We start from the raw sequence: 23,530 nt of genomic DNA, 5'->3' as shown, positions 1-23,530 counted from the left end.
TGGAGTTTTCCCTGTGTCGGAGTCGTGATCCATCCAGGATTTCAACCTCAGCTGAAAAACAGCTTCAGCAAAACCGGTGCTCTGGATTGAGCATGAAACTAAATAATAACTAGATGGTATTCATAGAATACTTAGTACTTATCCTGCACATAATAACTAGATGATCCAATATGGCTGCCAGACCACATGAGCGATGACATCACAAATTTATATTCTCTAATATAATTGTTGCATAGATCACGCTCAATACATTTCAAACTGACCCAGACTATGCGTTGTCTCTGTCGAATTATGACGTCATAATTATGGCACCACTGACGTCATTGTTAACAGCACCTATTCCCCATATGGCGTTCTTTACAATGAGCCATGCTTCAATTTTTTCCATGCAGTGGTTTTGGAGATATAGAGGTGCAACATTTTTTTCCAAGATGGCGCCTGTACCACATGATCTATGACGTCGTGATTATCATTAAAATATTCCAAAGGAGGAGGCGCTCCGATGGTGAAAATTTAGTGTCCATCAGACCAACAGTTGCTGAAATTTTAAAAACTAGGGCGTGCCCGTACGTGGGTGCAAAAAAACATGCGTGCAAACAACAACAACAAAAAAAAACTTTGAAACCACGTGGCAGTAACGACCACAGAACCCCCCCCTCTATTTACATGAAATGGTTTGGTCCATTCGCAAAGCCAAAGCGAACGGCTTGCGAGTACGGTAGAACCCCCCCCCTCTATTTACATGAAATGGTTTGGTCCATTCGCAAAGCCAAAGCGAACGGCTTGCGAGTACGGTGACCATACCTTGGGAACCACTTGTCCGATTAATTTCAAACCTTGAAAAGGCACATCCTCGGGTCCCCAGCAATATACCTGGCAAGTTTCAAGTATATCGGACCCGTGGTTGTCGAGAAACAGCGGTCACAGACACACAGACACACACACATACACACACACATACACACAGAGATTACTGGAATTATAGATAGACTAGGGCATGCCCGTACTATATATATATCTAAAATTATGTTTGGTCCATTCGCAAAGCCAAAGCGAACGGCTTGCGAGTACGGTGACAATCCCCCCCCCTCTATGTACATGAAATGGTTTGGTCCATTCGCAAAGCCAAAGCGAACGGCTTGCGAGTACGGTGACAATCCCCCCCCCTCTATTTACATGAAATGGTTTGGTCCAAAGCGAACGGCTTGCGAGTACGGTGACAACCCCCCCCCCTCTATTTACATGAAATGGTTTGGTCCAAAGCGAACGGCTTGCGGAGTTTGGTAAAGAAATCGCCATAGCTCGGTAACTACTTGTCCGATTAATATGAAACCTTGAAAAGGCACATCCTCGGGTCCCCAGCAATATACCTGGCAAGTTTCAAGTATATCGGACCCGTGGTTGTCGAGAAACAGCGGTCACAGACAAACGACACACAGACACACAGACACACACACATACACACAGAGATTACTGGAATTATAGATAGACTAGGACGTGCCCGTACGTGGGTGCCCGTTCGGAAAAACATTCCAAACCGCGTGGCAGTAACGACCACAGAACCCCCCCCCCCTCTATTTACATGAAATGGTTTGGTCCATTCGCAAAGCCAAAGCGAACGACCACAGAACCCCCCCCCCCCCTCTATTTACATGAATGGTTTGGTCCATTCGCAAAGCCAAAGCGAACGGCGAACGGATAAATCGCCATAGCTCGGTAACTACTTCTCCGATTAATATGAAACCTTGAAAAGGCACATCCTCAGGTCCCCAGCAATATACCTGGCAAGTTTCAAGTATATCGGACCCGTGGTTGTCGAGAAACAGCGGTCACAGACAAACACACACACACACACACACACACACACACACAGACACACACACACACAGAGATTACTGGAATTATAGATAGACTAGGGCATTGCCCGTACGATTACTGGAATTATAGATAGATAATGATCAGATAAGTGTTGGACTTGTCTAATTATGACGTCATAACGAAGACACCGATGATATCATCATTAACATATCTTATTCCCCATGGGGATTAGTTGACAATGAGCCAGGTCTCAATTTTTTCCATGGAGTGGTTTCAGAGATATAGAGGTGCGAAGTTTTTCCAAGATGGCGCCTGTACCACGTGATCTATTACGTCATACTAATCATTAAAATATTCTACAGGAGGAGGAGCTCCTATGGTGAAAATTTCATGTCAATCGGACCAACAGTTGCCGAGAAAATGAATTTTTAAAATGCAGACACAGCACACGTACGTACGTACGTACCTGAATGCTTAACCCCTCTTTTCGCTTCGCGAGCACAGGATAATCTATCTATAATTCCAGTAATCTCTGTGTGTGTGTGTGTGTGTGTGTGTGTGTATGTGTGTATGTCTGTGTGTTTGTCTGTGACCGCTGTTTCTCGACAACCACGGGTCCGATATACTTGAAACTTGCCAGGTATATTGCTGGGGACCCGAGGATGTGCCTTTTCAAGGTTTGAAATTAATCGGACAAGTAGTTACCGAGCTATGGCGATTTAGCCGTTCACCGTTCGCTTTGGCGTTGCGAATGGACCAAACCATTTCATGTAAATAGAGGGGGGGGATTGTCACCGTACTCGCAAGCCGTTCGCTTTGGCTTTGCGAATGAACCAAACCATTTCATGTAAATAGAGGGGGGGGGGGGGGGATAGTCACCGTACTCGCAAGCCGTTCGCTTTGGCTTTGCGAATGGACCAAACCATTTCATGTAAATAGAGGGGGGGGATATAATTTTAGATATATATATATAGTACGGGCATGCCCTCGTCTATCTATAATTCCAGCAATCTCTGTGTGTATGTCTGTGTGTCTGTGTGTCTGTGACCGCTGTTTCTCGACAACCACGGGTCCGATATACTTGAAACTTGCCAGATATATTGCTGGGGACCTGAGGATGTGCCTTTTCAAGGTTTCATATTAATCGGAGAAGTAGTTACCGAGCTATGGCGATTTCTTTACCAAACTCCGCAAGCCGTTCGCTTTGGACCAAACCATTTCATGTAAATAGAGGGGGGGGATTGTCACCGTACTCGCAAGCCGTTCGCTTTGGACCAAACCATTTCATGTAAATAGAGGGGGGGGATTGTCACCGTACTCGCAAGCCGTTCGCTTTGGCTTTGCGAATGGACCAAACCATTTCATGTACATAGAGGGGGGGGATTGTCACCGTACTCGCAAGCCGTTCGCTTTGGCTTTGCGAATGGACCAAATCATTTCATGTAAATAGAGGGGGGGGATATAATTTTAGATATATATATAGTACGGGCATGCCCTAGTAATGATAATAGTAATAACTAGCCGAAACCCATGGAACATCCACGGAAGGGAGGATGTGGTGTATGGATAGAGTGTACCATTATGGATGGCATAGGGTATTTGCTTGTCCGAGTAAGAGTTAGGAAGAAAGATGAGAATGAAGAGTGCGTATATGAACAACGATCGCCGACACCGGCACAAATGCATGCTCTGGATTGTCCACTCAGTGGACGGCTTGCTTTCGCCTTGCCTGTCCAATCAGCGGACGGCTTGCTTCGCCTTCGCCCAGCAGACGCCAATATGATGGCGTCGTAAGATGGCGTCGTATCGGCAGTTAATCGGATGCTTTTGGGCCCCAACGTCGGCTAATTCAGATTTTTCGAGTATGGCTGTACGTGATAAACAAAGAGCGAGGTTCGTAGATCGTAAATCCATTAGTGCTATGGGCATCGGATCACTGGGTGCGGCGTAAAAGGGATAACAAAGTCGAGTCCTTACGCTATTATTATATAGATAATTAATAATAAGCATTTTTTTTTTTTTTGAAAATTGTGTCTGCTCCATAAATGCAAAAGCTTATGGATAAATTTTGAGCTTGTCCTAAGTTAAATTTATGACCCGACGCTGCCAGAATTATTCCCAATGATTCTTCAATCCTGAGGGACACGTATGGTGTTTCCAAGTCCGGACCGGACCGAGTGTATTTGCGCAACGTTTTTCAGGTTATGTAAGTGACATTGGACCTTCGTGTGCCCAGGGTTTGTTCAGAGATATTGCCGATCAAGACTCCCCATCATTCCTTGACTACTTGCACAGCACCTGTGACTGTGAGATGAGCCACGGTCAGTGCTGCAATTCTCTGTACATGTGCACAACCTGAACAGAGCACCCGACATTAATTCATCTTGCGGAAAATCATCTGGTGTAATTTTAATGGCCTGGTAATTGGGTTAACCTGTTCACGTTCATACCTGAATCCGTGGCTCATGATGTCTGGACCTCAGGTTCGAATCCCATGTACAATTGTGGATTGTCCACTGATGTCTTTGTAATGCAGACCAAAGCCCACTCTTGCACACTAATGTCTTTACACGCACTTGAATAATGTACAAACTCACTTATGAGCTCCAGCTCACCAATAACTCCTTCTTTCGACTCTTATTCCGTTTTGGGATTTGTCGCTCTGTCTGCTGCCTTCTCCATCCTTATGCCCACCAGCTCCATATCCTTTAAAATAACATTCCTCCATTGCTGCCTTTATTTTCCTCTCCATTTGCATCTAATTGTTTCTCCCATACAGTTGATTTTTGGCTCTTTCTCGGTCCTCCTCAACACGTATCTGACCCACCTCAACCTTGAATGATCCTCCAAATCTTCTGATATCTTCACAACACCCAACATTTCTGTAGTCACCACCAAATCGTCGGCGTCCAACAACTCTCACAACAGCCTTTTCCTAACATCTTCACTTATCACCTCCATGCTGTCATGATAAATTCCAGAGGCCCGAGAGCAGATCCTTTATGTAGTCTCACATTGACCTCAAAGTTTTCCATTTTATCTCTCATTGTCATCACTGTTGGAACTTTCTGGGCAGATGGTCTCCTGGATATAACCTCACTATTATCTCAGGTACCCCTCTCCCCGCAAATACTACATATATAATGCCACCTTTTCCAAATCAACAAACGCGTAATCAAACAAAACTGCTCAGATTTAAATTAAATTCAAATGTGCTTTCGCTTTTCTTGGAAGTAAATTATCTTTTTTTAAATTAACAAAACTACGAGCAAACACATGTTTAAAAGTTTAGAAATCAACCTCCCTTCCACAAGCTTGGATAACCTATTCCACAAGCTTGGATAACCTATGCAACAAGCTTGGATAACCTATTCCACAAGCTTCGATAATCTATTCCACAAGCTTGAATAACCTATTCCACAAGCTTGGATAACCTATGCAACAAGCTTGGATAACCTATTCCACAAGCTTGGATAACCTATTCCACAAGCTTGGATAACCTGTTCCACAAGCCTGGATAACCTATTCCACAAGCTTGGATAACCTGTTCCACAAGCTTGGATAACCTGTTCCACAAGCTTGGATAACCTGTTCCACAAGCTTGGATAACCTATTCCACAAGCTTGGATAACCTATTCCACAAGCTTGGATAACCTATTCCACAAGCTTGGATAACCTATGCAACAAGCTTGGATAACCTATTCCACAAGCTTGGATAACCTATTCCACAAGCTTGGATAACCTATTCCACAAGCTTGGATAACCTGTTCCACAAGCTTGGATAACCTGTTCCACAAGCTTGGATAACCTGTTCCACAAGCTTGGATAACCTATTCCACAAGCTTGGATAACCTATTCCACAAGCTTGGATAACCTATTCCACAAGCTTGGATAACCTGTTCCACAAGCTTGGATAACCTATTACACAAGCTTGGATAACCTATTACACAAGCTTGGATAACCTATTCCACAAGCTTGGATAACCTATTCCACAAGCTTGGATAACCTGTTCCACAAGCTTGGATAACCTATTCCACAAGCTTGGATAACCTATTCCACAAGCTTGGATAACCTGTTCCACAAGCTTGGATAACCTATTCCACAAGCTTGGATAACCTATTCCACAAGCTTGGATAACCTATTCCACAAGCTTGGATAACCTGTTCCACAAGCTTGGATAACCTATTACACAAGCTTGGATAACCTATTACACAAGCTTGGATAACCTATTCCACAAGCTTGGATAACCTATTCCACAAGCTTGGATAACCTATTCCACAAGCTTGGATAACCTATTCCACAAGTGTGGATAACCTATTTTACAGGCTTGGATAACCTGTTCCACAAGCCTGGATAACCTGTTCCACAAGCTTGGATAACCTATTCCACAAGCATGGATAACCTATTCCACAAGCTTGGATAACCTATTCCACAAGCATGGATAACCTATTCAACAAGCTTGGATAACCTATTACACAAGCTTGGATAACATATTACACAAGCTTGGATAACCTATTCCACAAGCTTGGATAACCTATTCCACAAGCTTGGATAACCTATGCAACAAGCTTGGATAACCTATTACACAAGCTTGGATAACCTATTCCACAAGCTCGGATAACCTATTCAACAAGCTTGGATAACCTATTACACAAGCTTGGATAACCTATTACACAAGCTTGGATAACCTATTCCACAAGCTTGGATAACCTATTCCACAAGCTTGTATAACCTGTTCCACAAGCTTGGATAACCTATTCCACAAGCTTGGATAACCTATTCCACAAGCTTGGATAACCTGTTCCACAAGCCTGGATAACCTGTTCCACAAGTCTGGATAACCTGTTCCACAATCTTGGATAACCTGTTCCACAATCTTGGATAACCTGTTCCACAAGCTTGGATAACCTGTTCCACAAGCTTGGATAACCTGTTCCACAAGCCTGGACAACCTGTTCCACAAGCCTGGATAACCTGTTCCACAAGCCTGGATAACCTATTCCACAAGCTTGGATAACCTATTACACAAGCTTGGATAACCTATTACACAAGCTTGGATAACCTATTACACAAGCTTGGATAACCTATTACACAAGCTTGGATAACCTATTACACAAGCTTGGATAACCTATTCCACCAGCTTGGATAACCTATTCCACAAGCTTGTATAACCTATTCCACAAGCTTGGATAACCTATTCAACAAGCTTGTATAACCTATTACACAAGCTTGGATAACCTATTACACAAGCTTGGATAACCTATCACACAAGCTTGGATAAACTATTCCACAAGCTTGGATAACCTATTACACAAGCTTGGATAAACTATTCCACAAGCATGGATAACCTATTCCACAAGCTTGGATAACCTATTACACAAGCTTGGATAACCTATTCCACAAGCTTGGATAACCTATTACACAAGCTTGGATAACCTATTACACAAGCTTGGATAACCTATTCCACAAGCATGGATAACCTATTCCACAAGCTTGGATAACCTATTACACAAGCTTGGATAACCTGTTCCACAAGCTTGGATAACCTGTTCCACAAGCTTGGATAACCTATTCCACAAGCTTGGATAACCTATTCCACAAGCTTGGATAACCTATTCCACAAGCTTGGATAACCTGTTCCACAAGCTTGGATAACCTGTTCCACAAGCTTGGATAACCTATTCCACAAGCTTGGATAACCTATTCCACAAGCTTGGATAACCTATTCCACAAGCTTGGATAACCTGTTCCACAAGCTTGGATAACCTATTACACAAGCTTGGATAACCTATTACACAAGCTTGGATAACCTATTCCACAAGCTTGGATAACCTATTCCACAAGCTTGGATAACCTATTCCACAAGCTTGGATAACCTATTCCACAAGTGTGGATAACCTATTTTACAGGCTTGGATAACCTGTTCCACAAGCCTGGATAACCTGTTCCACAAGCTTGGATAACCTATTCCACAAGCATGGATAACCTATTCCACAAGCTTGGATAACCTATTCCACAAGCATGGATAACCTATTCAACAAGCTTGGATAACCTATTACACAAGCTTGGATAACATATTACACAAGCTTGGATAACCTATTCCACAAGCTTGGATAACCTATTCCACAAGCTTGGATAACCTATGCAACAAGCTTGGATAACCTATTACACAAGCTTGGATAACCTATTCCACAAGCTCGGATAACCTATTCAACAAGCTTGGATAACCTATTACACAAGCTTGGATAACCTATTACACAAGCTTGGATAACCTATTCCACAAGCTTGGATAACCTATTCCACAAGCTTGTATAACCTGTTCCACAAGCTTGGATAACCTATTCCACAAGCTTGGATAACCTATTCCACAAGCTTGGATAACCTGTTCCACAAGCCTGGATAACCTGTTCCACAAGTCTGGATAACCTGTTCCACAATCTTGGATAACCTGTTCCACAATCTTGGATAACCTGTTCCACAAGCTTGGATAACCTGTTCCACAAGCTTGGATAACCTGTTCCACAAGCCTGGACAACCTGTTCCACAAGCCTGGATAACCTGTTCCACAAGCCTGGATAACCTATTCCACAAGCTTGGATAACCTATTACACAAGCTTGGATAACCTATTACACAAGCTTGGATAACCTATTACACAAGCTTGGATAACCTATTACACAAGCTTGGATAACCTATTACACAAGCTTGGATAACCTATTCCACCAGCTTGGATAACCTATTCCACAAGCTTGTATAACCTATTCCACAAGCTTGGATAACCTATTCAACAAGCTTGTATAACCTATTACACAAGCTTGGATAACCTATTACACAAGCTTGGATAACCTATCACACAAGCTTGGATAAACTATTCCACAAGCTTGGATAACCTATTACACAAGCTTGGATAAACTATTCCACAAGCATGGATAACCTATTCCACAAGCTTGGATAACCTATTACACAAGCTTGGATAACCTATTCCACAAGCTTGGATAACCTATTACACAAGCTTGGATAACCTATTACACAAGCTTGGATAACCTATTCCACAAGCATGGATAACCTATTCCACAAGCTTGGATAACCTATTACACAAGCTTGGATAACCTATTACAAAAGCTTGGATAACCTATTACACAAGCTTCGATAACCTATTACGCAAGCTTGGATAACCTATTACACAAGCTTGGATAACCTATGCAACAAGCTTGGATAACCTATTCCACAAGCTTGGATAACCTATGCAACAAGCTTGGATAACCTGTTCCACAAGCTTGGATAACCTATTCCACAAGCTTGGATAACCTATGCAACAAGCTTGGATAACCTATGCAACAAGCTTGGATAACCTGTAATAAACAAATATAAGCAAATGTATTTTTCTTCCTTTTAATGGAATGAAAGAAATGAAGGTTTTTCTTTGGAACATTTCATTTTTATCAGGATGTAAAATGTGCACATTTCCTCTCTTTGGATAATTTAGGAATTCACTTCAAGAAGAAGATCAATTTGCATGGTGAACACTTTGTCATTCATGTTGAAGACTGCGGTGCCTTTTCTAATTTCCAGGTGGGATGATGCACTGCATGTAGTTACTTGTTGAACACTGGAAACTACAACGACACTAGGTAGAGCACACACCTCCACCTGGATACACAGTTTATGTTTTGTATCCACTGATAGGTCGGATCTGGATTCGGACCTGAACCAAATTCTATTCGGCTTGTTCTCGTCACCAAACCAACTCATCCACCAAATTTAATCCGAATCATTCCACAACCTTTTCAGATATTGTGCACCTGTATGCATACTTTTTGCCCCATCTCTCAATTGTGAAGATTCACTTTTAAAAATTGTAGTATCCGGATCCGATCTGCAGCAAAATCGAATCAATTCGTCCTCGTCACACACCCAACCTGTCCACCAAATTTAATCCGAATCCTCCCACAACCTTTTGAGATAACCTGCGCACAGATGGACACACGGACAGACAAACAGACAAACAGACAAACAGACAGGGGGGTAAAAACACCTTCGTTGGCGGACGAAATAAACACCTGTTTTTGTCCTCAAGAAGACGAACATGCTTTTGCACATAATCGAATGCATCTCGTCTCACCGAGTGTCTGAACCTAGATATAAATATTGATTTCAATGTCGAATGCACACAACTTTCAGGGACACCAGCAAGTTTCCAAGAAATCAAATTCACCTGGAATGTTGTTTCAGGATCGCAGGGAAATCGAGTTCTTTTTGGAATCCTTCTCTCTCTCTTATCACGTGCCCTCCTTCCCCAGCCTCGTGAATCGCAGATGGACGCTGCTCTCCTGTTCTGCGGCCTCCATGATTCCAAAACTGTTCAGGACATCTCGAGCTTCCTTGAAAGATGGACGACATTCCGTAATGGATCGAGCCCGCCCGTCGTACTGGTTGGAAAACGCGGTGAATGAAGCATTTTCTTTTATTTTGAACATGTCGAGATTCATGGAAGAGATGATGAGTATAAAAAACCCCACACACACATGGAGTGATGAAATTACCTGTTTGGTTTGCAGATGGTGTCCACCCGATCCTAAACCTCTCCAATGGTCGAAAGTACACGTTCTACGAAGCTTCCATGGACAATGGTTTTGACGTAGCACACCTGTTTCAATACAGTAAGGACATTAGTGTGGTGTTGTCACGATGGTGTTTTGAAAAATATATAATATTTCAACGGCACAAAGGTCGATAAAATGTCTTTGGTCTATAATAAATAGAAAGTCCAGACGAAAATTTGAAATCGAACCCTAACCTGAACCCTAACGCGTACCCTAACCCTAACCTGAACCCTAACGCGTACCCTAACCCTAACCTGAACCCTAACGCGTACCCTAACCCTAACCTGAACCCTAACGCGTACCCTAACCCTAACCTGAACCCTAACGCGTACCCTAACCCTAACGCGTACCCTAACCCTAACCTGAACCCTAACGCGTACCCTAACCCTAACCTGAACCCTAACGCGTACCCTAACCCTAACCTGAACCCTAACGCGTACCCTAACCCTAACCTGAACCCTAACGCGTACCTTAACCCTAACGCGTACCCTAACCCTATCCTTGATTTTTCACGACAATCATTTTTCCATTTTAAGTTCGCTTAAGTTGAACACGCTGCCCATGAGTAGAACTCCAGAATGACAACATTTTCTGGTCCTCAACAACTCTTCCACAACAGTGTCCTCACACTTTACTCAAGCAACTCTTCCACAACAGTGTCCTCACACTTTACTCAAGCAACTCTTCCACAACAGTGTCCTCACACTTTACTCAAGCAACTTTTCCACAACAGTATCTTCACACTTTACTCAAGCAACTCTTCCACAACAGTACCCTCACACGTTACTCAAGCAACTCTTCCACAACAGTGTCCTCACACTCTACTCAAGCAACTCTTCCACAACAGTACCCTCACACGTTACTCAAGCAACTCTTCCACAACAGTGTCCTCACACTTTACTCAAGCAACTCATTCACAACAGAGTCTTCACACTTTACTCAAGCAACTCTTCCACAACAGTATCCGCACACTTTACTCAAGCAACTCTTCCACAACAGTACCCTCACACTTTACTCAAGCAACTCTTCCACAACAGTGTCCTCAGACGTTGCTCAACAACTCTTCCACAACAGTGTCCTCACACTTTACTCAAGCAACTCTTCCACAACAGTGTCCTCACACTTTACTCAAGCAACTCTTCCACAACAGTGTCCTCACACATTACTCAAGCAACTCTTCCACAACAGTGTCCTCACACTTTACTCAAGCAACTCTTCCACAACAGTACCCTCACACTTTACTCAAGCAACTCTTCCACAACTGTACCCTCACACTTTACTCAAGCAACTCTTCCACAACAGTACCCTCACACTTTACTCGAGCAACTCTTCCACAACAGTGTCCTCAGACGTTCGCTCAACAACTCTTCCACAACAGTGTCCTCACACTTTACTCAAGCAACTCTTCCACAACAGTGTCCTCACACTTTACTCAAGCAACTCTTTCACAACAGAGTCCTCACACATTACTCAAGCAACTCTTCCACAACAGTCCTCACACTTTACGCAAGCAACTCTTCCACAACAGTACCCTCACACATTACTCAAGCAACTCTTCCACAACAGTGTCCTCACACTTTACTCAAGCAACTCTTCCACAACAGTACCCTCACACTTTACTCAAGCAACTCTTCCACAACAGTACCCTCACACATTACTCAAGCAACTCTTCCACAACAGTGTCCTCACACTTTACTCAAGCAACTCTTCCACAACAATACCCTCACACTTTACTCAAGCAACTCTTCCACAACAGTGTCCTCACACTTTACTCAAGCAACTCTTCCACAACAGTCCTCACACTTTACTCAAGCAACTCTTCCACAACAGTGTCCTCACACTCTACTCAAGCAACTCTTCCACAACAGTACCCTCACACGTTACTCAAACAACTCTTACACAACAGTGTCCTCACACTTTACTCAAGCAACTCTTTCACAACAGAGTCCTCACACTTTACTCAAGCAACTCTTCCACAACAGTATCCTCACACTTTATTCAAGCAACTCTTCCACAACAGTATCTTCACACTTTACTCAAGCAACTCTTCCACACAGTGTCCTCACACTTTACTCAAGCAACTCTTCCACAACAGTGTCCTCACACTTTACTCAAGCAACTCTTCCACAACAGTATCTTCACACTTTACTAAAGCAACTCTTCCACAACAGTGTCCTCACACTTTACTCAAGCAACTCTTCCACAACAGTATCTTCACACTTTACTCAAGCAACTCTTCCACAACAGTGTCCTCACACTTTACTCAAGCAACTCTTCCACAACAGTGTCCTCACACTTTACTCAAGCAACTCTTCCACAACAGTATCTTCACACTTTACTCAAGCAACTCTTCCACAACAGTACCCTCACACGTTACTCAAGCAACTCTTCCACAACAGTGTCCTCACACTTTACTCAAGCAACTCTTTCACAACAGAGTCTTCACACTTTACTCAAGCAACTCTTCCACAACAGTATCCTCACACTTTACTCAAGCAACTCTTCCACAACAGTACCCTCACACTTTACTCAAGCAACTCTTCCACAACAGTGTCCTCACACTTTACTCAAGCAACTCTTCCACAACAATACCCTCACACTTTACTCAAGCAACTCTTCCACAACAGTACCCTCACACGTTACTCAAGCAACTCTTCCACAACAGTGTCCTCACACTTTACTCAAGCAACTCTTCCACAACAATACCCTCACACTTTACTCAAGCAACTCTTCCACAACAATACCCTCACACTTTACTCAAGCAACTCTTCCACAACAGTACTCTCACACGTTACTCAAGCAACTCTTCCACAACAGTGTCCTCACACTTTACTCAAGCAACTCTTCCACAACAATACCCTCACACTTTACTCAAGCAACTCTTCCACAACAGTGTCCTCACACTTTACTCAAGCAACTCTTCCACAACAGTACCCTCACACGTTACTCAAGCAACTCTTCCACAACAGTGTCCTCACACTTTACTCAAGCAACTCTTCCACAACAGTGTCCTCACACTTTACTCAAGCAACTCTTCCACAACAGTCCTCACACTTTACTCAAGCAACTCTTCCACAACAGTGTCCTCACACTCTACTCAAGCAACTCTTCCGCAACAGTACCCTCACACGTTACTCAAACAACTCTTACACAACAGTGTCCTCACACTTTACTCAAGCAACTCTTTCACAACAGAGTCCTCACACTTTACTCAAGCAACTCTTCCACAACAGTATCCTCACACTTTACTCAAGCAACTCTTCCACAACAGTACCCTCACACATTACTCAAGCAACTCTTCCACAACAGTGTCCTCACACTTTACTCAAGCAACTCTTTCACAACAGAGTCCTCACACTTTATTCAAGCAACTCTTCCACAACAGTGTCTTCACACTTTACTCAAGGAACTCTTCCACAGTGTCCTCACACTTTACTCAAGCAACTCTTCCACAACAGTGTCCTCACACTTTACTCAAGCAACTCTTCCACAACAGTATCTTCACACTTTACTCAAGCAACTCTTCCACAACAGTCCTCACACTTTACTCAAGCAACTCTTCCACAACAGTGTCCTCACACTTTACTCAAGCAACTCTTCCACAACAGTACCCTCACACTTTACTCAAGCAACTCTTCCACAACAGTGTCCTCACACTTTACTCAAGCAACTCTTTCACAACAGAGTCTTCACACTTTACTCAAGCAACTCTTCCACAACAGTACCCTCACACGTTACTCAAGCAACTCTTCCACAACAGTGTCCTCACACTTTACTCAAGCAACTCTTTCACAACAGAGTCTTCACACTTTACTCAAGCAACTCTTCCACAACAGTACCCTCACACTTTACTCAAGCAACTCTTCCACAACAGTGTCCTCACACTTTACTCAAGCAACTCTTCCACAAGTGTCCTCACACTTTACTCAAGCAACTCTTCCACAACAGTGTCCTCACACATTACTCAAGCAACTCTTCCACAACAGTGTCCTCACACTTTAATAATGCACATATATGTATTTCATTAAAAGGTTTTGCTTCAGATAGAAAAACTGGAAATGCCACATGTGCTTTCACTGTCAGTGTTTGAGCAAAAATGTGTGATTTGTTTAAGGTTCATGAAGAACACAGTGAGATTCCTAGCACCACCAACTCGTGCCGACAGTTTATAGCTGGGCCGAGATTTGAACCCAGGCTAGATTGCGAAGAAGTGAGTGTGGGTATCTCCATGATCTCCTGCCAGGCAACCTCTGCTTTTTCTGCTGCAGCAATGTGAGAGTTGCAAGCTGAACCAATGTCCGAGATCGATTATTTTGGCTACTGGTAATTAATTAATTCCCTTATATACTTTAAAAGCATGTTTTTTTTGGGGTTTTTTTGGGGGGATACAGGATCGAGGTTCGTATAAGAGCTAACATCAATCACAAAAAAAAAACAACGAGAGAGAGAGAGAGAGAGAGAGAGAGAGAGAGAGAGAGAGAGAGAGAGAGAGAGAGAGAGAGAGAGAGAGAGAGAGAGAATGAATGAGAGAATGATTGAGAGAATGAATGAGAGAATGAATGAGAGAATGAATGAGAGAATGAATGAGAGAATGAATATGAATGAATGAGAATGAATATATATGGGAAGGCCTTGGGGGGGAGGAGGTATAGGAAGGGGTGGAGTGGGTGGGAGAGGTATAAAACACAAGGACACTGCTAGGACTTCCAGGAAAGAAGTTGGTATTTCAAAAAAGTGTATCTGGGGTGAATTACTGTTATGTTTAATATTGTTACGGTATCGGGCGACGGCACTCCCCTTACCAAGGGGGGGGGGGGGGGTTAGCCCCTTGTCCTGTATACTGGCCGTCGCCGATCCTGGTACTTGTAACGCTCCTTTGCGGGGGGGATTGATCAGGGTTATTGGTCCAGGTATTAGCCGAATACCTTTATCAATCCCTCCGCAAAACAGGGAGACAAGTACCGCTCGAATCCCGGACAAGATGGTATTTTGCCGAGCGGTTTAGCAGTCCGGAATCCGAGCCGTTAACAAAGACTAACCCGATTGCGAAGCGGTTCAGCCAAAAATCGTGCCACAGGTACTCAATTGACAGAAGGGACGAAAGCGATCGGATGAGAAAGAAACCAAACGGGTAAGAAATAACAGGGATTTATTTACTACTATACAAGACTAAAGAAGAGGAAGAACGAAGGTAATTTACAGAAGACACAGTGCAATCCTTATAACAAGCTTAACTTATACCCCAGGGACAAGACAGAACAGAACAAACTCACGTACACAAAAGGGGAATTGAAGGCAGGGATGAATGGCTGGAAGGAGAAGAAGGGCAGACGGTCCAAAGAGCGGGCAGCAGGGAGGTCCGGGGGATCGCGGCACGACGGCCAGGTCCGCGTGCACGCACTTGTTCTTGTTCAGAGTGTGGAAAACCCCACTCGTCAGCCTCTTTGCGCATCTTTCTTTTGTTCAGCTGGATCACACCTTTCTTTGTTCTCAGCTGGATCACGCATCTCCTGTTCTCCTGAAAAGGCTTGCGCGCGCGCTTATATTGCGCGTCGTGCGATGAAGCCGCCAACTCCGATGCCACGCCTACCGGTTTTCCTCACCTTGGCGCTGGTTGGCTGGCGAGGGCTCTTTGGCTCCACCTTGGGTGACGAGGTGGGCCACGCCCGTGATCCCACGGCTCCTCCCCTCCTGCTGGCCTCGTGTGCAATGGAGTCTTGGGGTGAAGATGATGCCAATAACAACCACCCAATGCGCAACGGTGGCGAACGCCGCCGTACTGGCGCTTTGGAGGCCACGGCGATATTGTAGGGGATCCTATCTTATTTGATTTGATGCAATGTAGAGTCAATTATTGGACACACAGCCTTATCTGGAACACAGAATAATGAAATAACTACGAAAAGGCCTATGATTTGCTACGTGTTGCAATGTGGACTAACTAAGGTGCGATTATTTCCATTAACAGCCAATTAAGGGGAAATGTACACAGGGGTTATTTATAAGGAAATTTAATACTAAATTTCATGTGAAGGTTCTAAAAACCGTAACAATATTATGAGCAATCTCCTTCTCATATTCTCTTTGGTTTGCCAAGTTACTTTCTTAACTAGTCTCTGGTTGCTCCTATATTGAGATGAGTCCAATTCCAGTCCCGATGCTGCATACCTAACGCATGCCTTCTGTTTATCCGTAATAGCACTCCTTACCTACCTGGCCAACCATCCTGGTCATCTTCTAGTTTTACTACAATTTACTTACTTATTATTAATTACTATAATTTTACTGCAATTTACTTACTCTGCACACTGAACATTTGCTCCTTCAAGGTTCCCATTTCACGGATACCGATTCCCCATTTCTCTGTGCTTTGCAGTCATTCGGAAGGTTCTGGAATCTCAGGGAAGTGAGAAACACACCGGAAAAACAAGCACTTTGCCCAATATTTCCGTAACACCACAACGACGCAACAGTCAGTACAATTTAACAAAGGTGATTATTTTTCAACTCTTATTCCCCACAATGCGTCGTCGATCACACCAGAGGTGAATTGGTGACGGTGGAGGATTAGGGGGGTCGTTTTGGTAATCTGGACCTCTCATTTTCAGGAAAGGTAAATATTGATTCTCCATGTTCCCCGACCTGGCCATATTGGTTTGTCATCTTCTTCTTCTTTTGAATGCAGCACGAGGCTGCGGGGTAGCATCATTGGCTGAGGGTGCGGCTGTGCTGCTGATGCAACGCCCCCTGCTGGTCAGGCCAGGAATTTGGAATGTGTGCAGGGTATCGGTGATAGCTCGCCTCCTTTCACAAAGCACACCATGAATGATTAAATGATACGTTTCGACCCGAAACCGTCACAATGTATCAACCTCAACACATAAAAGTTAACCTCAACCACCACATCAGAAATCGAATTTTCTCATTACCTCCACCACCAAAGGTGGATGGAGGTTGTTTTCACCCCTGTCTGTTACTTGGGCAAAAACATTTTTTTCTGCAAGTATATTGTTCACTCCGGTTTGTGTGTTGTGTGTGTGTGTGTGTGTGTGTGTGTGTGTGTGTGTGTGTGTGTGTGTGTGTGTGTGTGTGTGTGTGTGTGTGTGTGTGTGTGTGTGTGTGTGTGTGTGTGTGTTTGTGTGTTTGTCTGTCCGCTCACTTATACTTGCCTACAGGTCACAATTTTAAACCGATCTTCACGAAACTTCACCAAATGGTAGAGTTCGTGGGCCCACAAAATCCTATATATTTTTGAGGTCAAAAGGTCAACATAGGCCAAAGGTCAACCACTTTTTTTCAAATTTCTAAAATCCTCAATTTTAATCCGATTGACTTGAAATTTGAATAGGATTTACATATCGGCTAACTGAATTCAACCACCAACTATTTTTGAGATCAGCATAGGCCAAAGGTCAACCACTTTTTTTGAATTTCTAAAATCCTCAATTTTCATCCACTTGACTTGAAATTTGAATAGGATTTACATATTGGCTAACTGAATTCAACCACCAACTATTTTTGAGATCAGCATAGGCCAAAAGGTCAACATAGGCCAAAGGTCAACCACTTTTCTCAAATTTCTAAAATCCTAAATTTTCATCCAATTGACTTGAAATTTGAAAAGGACTTACATATTGGCTAACTGAATTCAACCACCAACTATTTTTGAGATCAGCATAGGCCAAAAGGTCAACATAGGCCAAAGGTCAACAACAATTTCAGATTTCTAAAATCCTCAATTTTTATCCCATTGACTTGGAATTCGAATGTGATTTTCATATCGGCTAACTGAATTCAACCACCCTCAATTTTTGAGATCGGCGTAGGCCAAAAGGTCAACATAGGCCAAAGGTCAACAACAATTTGGAATTTCAAAAATCCTCAATTTTCATCCGATTGACTTGAAATTTAAATGATATTTTCATAGCGAACTGAATTCAACCACCAACTATTTTTGAGATCAGCATAGGCCAAAAGGTCAACATAGGCCAAAGGTCCACCACTTTCTTTTCGAATTTCTAAAATCTTCAATTTTCATCTGATTGACTTGAAATTTGAATAGGATTTTCATAGCAGCTAACTGAATTCAACCACCAACTATTTTGAGGTCAAAATGATGCTCTGCGGAGTGCCATTCTACTTTATGTTTTGCCAAGTGTCGCTCTATGAGTGATTTTTCATCTGTTTGTAACTTGCAAAATCGAAGATTTTTCAAGTATATTGGTCGGTTGCGTTTGTCATTCTGTCTGTTTGTTTGCCTGTTTGCTTGTCTGTCACCGGCCTACAGGTCACAATTCTAAACCGATCGTCACAAAACTTCACCAAGTTGTAGAGGTCGTCCCAATTGAGAAGCCTATTGATTTTGAGGTCAAAGGTCATCTGGAGGTCAAATTTCTAAAATCGCCATTTTAAATCCGATTGACTTGAAAATTGAACAGCATTTGTATATTAAATCACTACATTGGAAAACCAACTACTTTTGAGGTCAAACGGTCAAGGGTCAACTCAAGGTCAAACTTCCAAAATCATCAATTTTCATCTGAAAAACCATCAATTTTCATCCGATTGACTTGGAAATTGAACAGCATTTTCACATTGAGTCACTAAATAGGAAAACAACTATTTTTTGAGGTCAAAAAGTCAAAGGTCAACTCAAGGTCAAACTTCTAAAGTCATTTTTAATCTGAAAAATCGTCACTTTTCATCCTATTGACCTGAGCTTTGATCAAGATCATCAATTTTAATCTTGATGAAATTGACAATTTGCTGTATTAATGGCAACCTTTGTGGGGGGGGGGGGGGGGGGGCGGATTTTGCAAGTATCGTGCTCTGCATGACGTCTTCTTGTTTTTTTGTGAACAAAATATCTCAAAGTTGTGGACGGAATTGGACGAAATTTGGCAGAGATGTAGCGTATATGACAAGCACGAAATGTTTAGATATTGGTGAACATCCGGATTCGGTTCCGGCTACGAGAAGTTTTCAAGTGATTCTTCACCATTGGGAGATAGGGCCAAAAACTATACATTGCGGGATATCTCAAAAAGTTATGGATGGATTTGGACGAAACTTGTTGGACATGTCGTGTGCGTGACAAAGAAGAATCTGTTCAATTTTTGTGAAGATCCAGATCCGGATCCAGCTAGTAGAAATTTATAAGTACTCGTAGTTGTTTAAAAAAAAAAAAGAAGAGTACCAGGATAAAATAATCTTATCTTGATTATTCATTGATTGAAGTGCAACAACTTATTTACTGTTCAAGTAACAGCAAATGATATGCGAGAAAAATATTGCAAATACAATTTCCTTTGACTGACGATGAATCCGATGAACTTTTAAAAATGGCTTTGTTCAGACGGGATCATTCCGAACATCAACACCTGTACGACCGGATGGATCGACGTTGACTCCTACGTCTTGTCGCAAGAGCTTCAAACGGCGTCCGAACATCTTTCCGGTAAGTTTGCAGGGAATGCCCGGGATCTTGCTTTGTAGGATTTAACTTTGAGACAACATGAGGGATTGGAAGTTGAATTTTGATTGAGACAACATGAGGGATTGGAAGTTCAACTTTTAGGATGGTGTAAATGAGGCTGAAAAAGTCAAAGAAAAAATATGAACATTATGACCTTCAGGTGGAGAAATGCATGTCCATGGCACAATAGGCTATCTATATATTACGTATTTACACAGGTCATAGGAAAATTGTGCAGGGGTGGAATGACGGTGTTCTGGGCCCTCGGGCAAGAGGGGTCTTTGGGCCCTCTAGATACTATTTTGGGATGAGACTTAGATGGGCAGAGTTGATGAGGATTAAACAAGATCAAGAGGAGGAATGGAGGATGACATGAGCCTGTGGTGAACTTCCAAGTTCAAGCTCCAGAGGGAAGGGTGGGATTGAACAGACTGAGAAAAATGTCCTGTAAGCAGAGAAAATAGGAGAATAAAGAGGTACAGGTGAGCAGTGAAACTGGATTTTGGAAGTTGTTTTTATATACAAGATCGAGGCTCGTGTAAGAGCTAAAATTGATCACAAAAAGACAAACTGACGCATAAAACATATGATAAAGGGAGCAGGAGAACAAGATGGAGAGCAGGGACATCGGGAGATCTGTGGGAGGGAGAGGGCTTGGGGAGAGGAGGCATGGGAAAGGGGGGGAGGTGGGATAGGTATAAAACACAAGGACACTGCTAGGACTTCCGGGAAAGAAGTTTGTATTTCAAAAAAGTGTATAAAAAAAAAAAACACCTTTAGAGGCCATTTTTCCCCGCAAAGCGGGGGTTGGCCTTTTTCGGGGACCGTGGTTGTTGTTGTTTTTCGGTCCCCTTTTTGAAGCAATGTCTTACGGCCGGATGCCCTTCCTGACGCCAACCCTTTTTGCCGCCTTTAACGACAAACAGGGAATTACCAGTGAACTGGTACTCAATTAGCCGACCTCGGAAGGATGACAGGCTGAGTCAACCCCCCTGGTGTTAATTCAGCGATTAGACCGGGATTCGAACCCAGGATCCTAGGATCCTAAGCCGGCACCCTAGCCGCTAGCCCAACACCAGGGTCAAAAAAGTGTATCTGGGGTGAAATTAGCGGGGGTAGAAAAGATCAAGGTTTTGGATGGGGGAAGACAAGAGATGGAGGTGAACAGCTGTTTTAAAGACCTGGAGGGAGGAGTGGGATTGAAGAGAGTGAGGGAGTTTGTTCCAGAGGCGGGAGTAAAGAGGAATGAAGGAGTGAAGGTGAGCAGAGAGTCTTGATTTTGGCAGTTTAACCATAAGAGGGTTGCAGGCAGATCTTGTGCGACCTGCAGGAATATTTGTTTCACAATGAAGTGGTTTTGTTAAAAGAACATGTGCCTCTTTTGAGAGGTGAGGGGTGAAAGAGGAAAAAGAGCAGAGGAAGCAAGACCTGCGGATCAGCAATAGAACCGAGATGCTGCAAACCTGTCTTTGTTGAGAGAGCAGCAGGCCCTGTGCTTTTGCTTCCTTGTTGGAGATGCCAATGATGTTGCCAGCTATGGATCCCATAGCATCCAGAAAAGAGAGACGTGTAATGTGGGGGGCACTAACCCATAGAGGAGAGCAGCAATCTATTGAAGTACAGACATTGGCTGTGTAAGATTAGCATGTCGATGTTCCGTCTGCAGCTAGCTTTTGAGGCCTGCTTAGACATATTGGTGTGTTCAAGAGAGATCATATCTCATAATGAGACCCAGAAGTTTGATGATTGCACTTTCTTGGACTCCAGTCAATATTTCATTTGTAGAGCTGTTTGAACAACCCTTGTATATAAATAATGCAACAACTCACCAACACATGAGTAGTCATTGGCTTTCATGTGTTACCCTGACATTTCCAGAGTACCCGAGGAGGAGATGCCGAAAGGAAGGTTGGAGACGAGAAAACTGAATTCATTGGTAGTGGGAGAGCGATACCTATCAAACAGGTGGATTTGTCTATTCTCCTTCATGTGTGCCTCACACAAGCTAACGTGACCTGTGTGCTACATCCTGTGATCCGATCTGTTCCCAACATGTTTTTAGCCGCGTCGCAAGACGCTGGTCATAGAGTGCCCTCTGCTGTTGTTGTTGTTCTTCTTCTTCTTCTTGTTCTTCTTGTTCTTGCAGAGAAGACAAAACCTCAAAGCTCCACCCATTCTGGGAACCATAGCTCCACCCATTGTGGGAGAGGCTTCATATAAACAAATATCCACCATTTTATTAACTCGCATAGCTTTGAGGCCTGTTTTGTAGGCCCGTGGTGTCTTCCTCTCTCACACAGTTTTATTTCAAATCAAATTCGATATATAATTTCATTTTTCACAGTCGCTAACATAGTTTTAGACTCGGTTGAAAAAAAACGGGAAGAAAATCCGATGAAAGTTGCCCTTTATAGAACGAAATGAATTCTCAAAGGCCTGTAACTTCAAGTCCATTGAGATATTTTTTTTAAAATCGCGGCATGGTCAGTCATACACCGCCCGAAATAACAGACAGGAAAATGCCGAGATACATATATTTTGTTTAAATCGCGGCATTGTCAGTCATACACCGCCCGAAATAACAGACGGGAAAATGCCGAGATATATTAAAAATTCGTCCATTTGATGACAATCGTCACGATTAAATATTTAATTTATACGTCGTCACAATAATGTGGAGAGAGGAGCATAGCTTCGTTCACGTGTCGCCACATACGGGAAATTGCCGAGATATATATCTATCTATAATTCCAGTAATCTCTGTGTGTGTGTGTGTATGCGACCGCTGTTTCTCGACAACTACCGGTCCGATATACTTGAAACTTGCCAGGTATATTGCTGGGGACCTGAGGATGTGCCTTTTCAAGGTTTCATATTAATCGGACAAGTAGTTACCGAGCTATGTCCAAAAAACGATTCAACCAATCAGAGAGCAGCGAGCTATCACGTGTGCCGAACGTGGCGAACAGACTCTGCCTCGGACGGCACATTTGAGAGCGTATTCATTTATTTCACGTTGGCAAACTATGTTGCCGCTATGTTGGCGTTAAACTATGTTTTAAAACTAATTTGCGATTCTTTCGCTTTCCTGCGCGTTTGTGCACGCTATGGCGATTTCTTTACCAAACTCCGCAAGCCGTTCGCTTTGGACCAAACCATTTCATGTAAATAGAGGGGGGGGGGGGGGGGGATTGTCACCGTACTCGCAAGCCGTTCGCTTTGGACCAAACCATTTCATGTAAATAGAGGGGGGGGATTGTCACCGTACTCGCAAGCCGTTCGCTTTGGACCAAACCATTTCATGTAAATAGAGGGGGGGGGGGATATAATTTTAGATATATATATAGTACGGGCATGCCCTAGTTTTTTTAAATTGCGGCATGGTCAGTCATACACCGCCTGAAATAACAGACGGGAAAATGCCGAGATATATTAAAAATTCGTCGCCACACACGGGAAATTGCCGAGATATATTTTCACTTTGCACAAAAATAACATCAAGTAATCGAATCATTAGGAATGTCCTGTGCCTCTAACATCGACGTTATAGGCACAGCTGCATCTAGGTATTGTGTAACATCGACGCGGCTTTTGTTTTAATTAAAACTTTTTGTACTTGTTATTTAACTGATGCAC

At 43.1% G+C, this 23,530-nt stretch overlaps 1 protein-coding gene across 1 annotated transcript in view; it reads left to right on the top strand.

Annotated features, from left to right (window-relative positions):
- LOC137437505 (arf-GAP with GTPase, ANK repeat and PH domain-containing protein 1) overlaps positions 1 to 23,530 on the top strand; it is a 111,277-nt gene that overhangs the window by 50,868 nt on the left and 36,879 nt on the right. The window contains exons 3-9 of the mRNA XM_068131882.2: positions 4,055 to 4,139; positions 9,303 to 9,388; positions 10,117 to 10,261; positions 10,375 to 10,476; positions 16,796 to 16,911; positions 19,775 to 19,876; positions 21,773 to 21,859. Of these exons, the coding sequence (XP_067987983.2) occupies positions 4,055 to 4,139; positions 9,303 to 9,388; positions 10,117 to 10,261; positions 10,375 to 10,476; positions 16,796 to 16,911; positions 19,775 to 19,876; positions 21,773 to 21,859 (723 nt within the window). The remainder of the gene's footprint in view (positions 1 to 4,054; positions 4,140 to 9,302; positions 9,389 to 10,116; positions 10,262 to 10,374; positions 10,477 to 16,795; positions 16,912 to 19,774; positions 19,877 to 21,772; positions 21,860 to 23,530) is intronic.

The sequence above is a fragment of the Myxine glutinosa genome, chromosome 12, assembly GCF_964187855.1.
Source record: "Myxine glutinosa chromosome 12, kmMyxGlut1.1, whole genome shotgun sequence".
Classification (NCBI taxonomy): domain Eukaryota; kingdom Metazoa; phylum Chordata; class Myxini; order Myxiniformes; family Myxinidae; genus Myxine; species Myxine glutinosa.
Note: the sequence above shows the minus strand (reverse complement) of the source record. Positions and strands in the feature narration are given on the sequence as shown.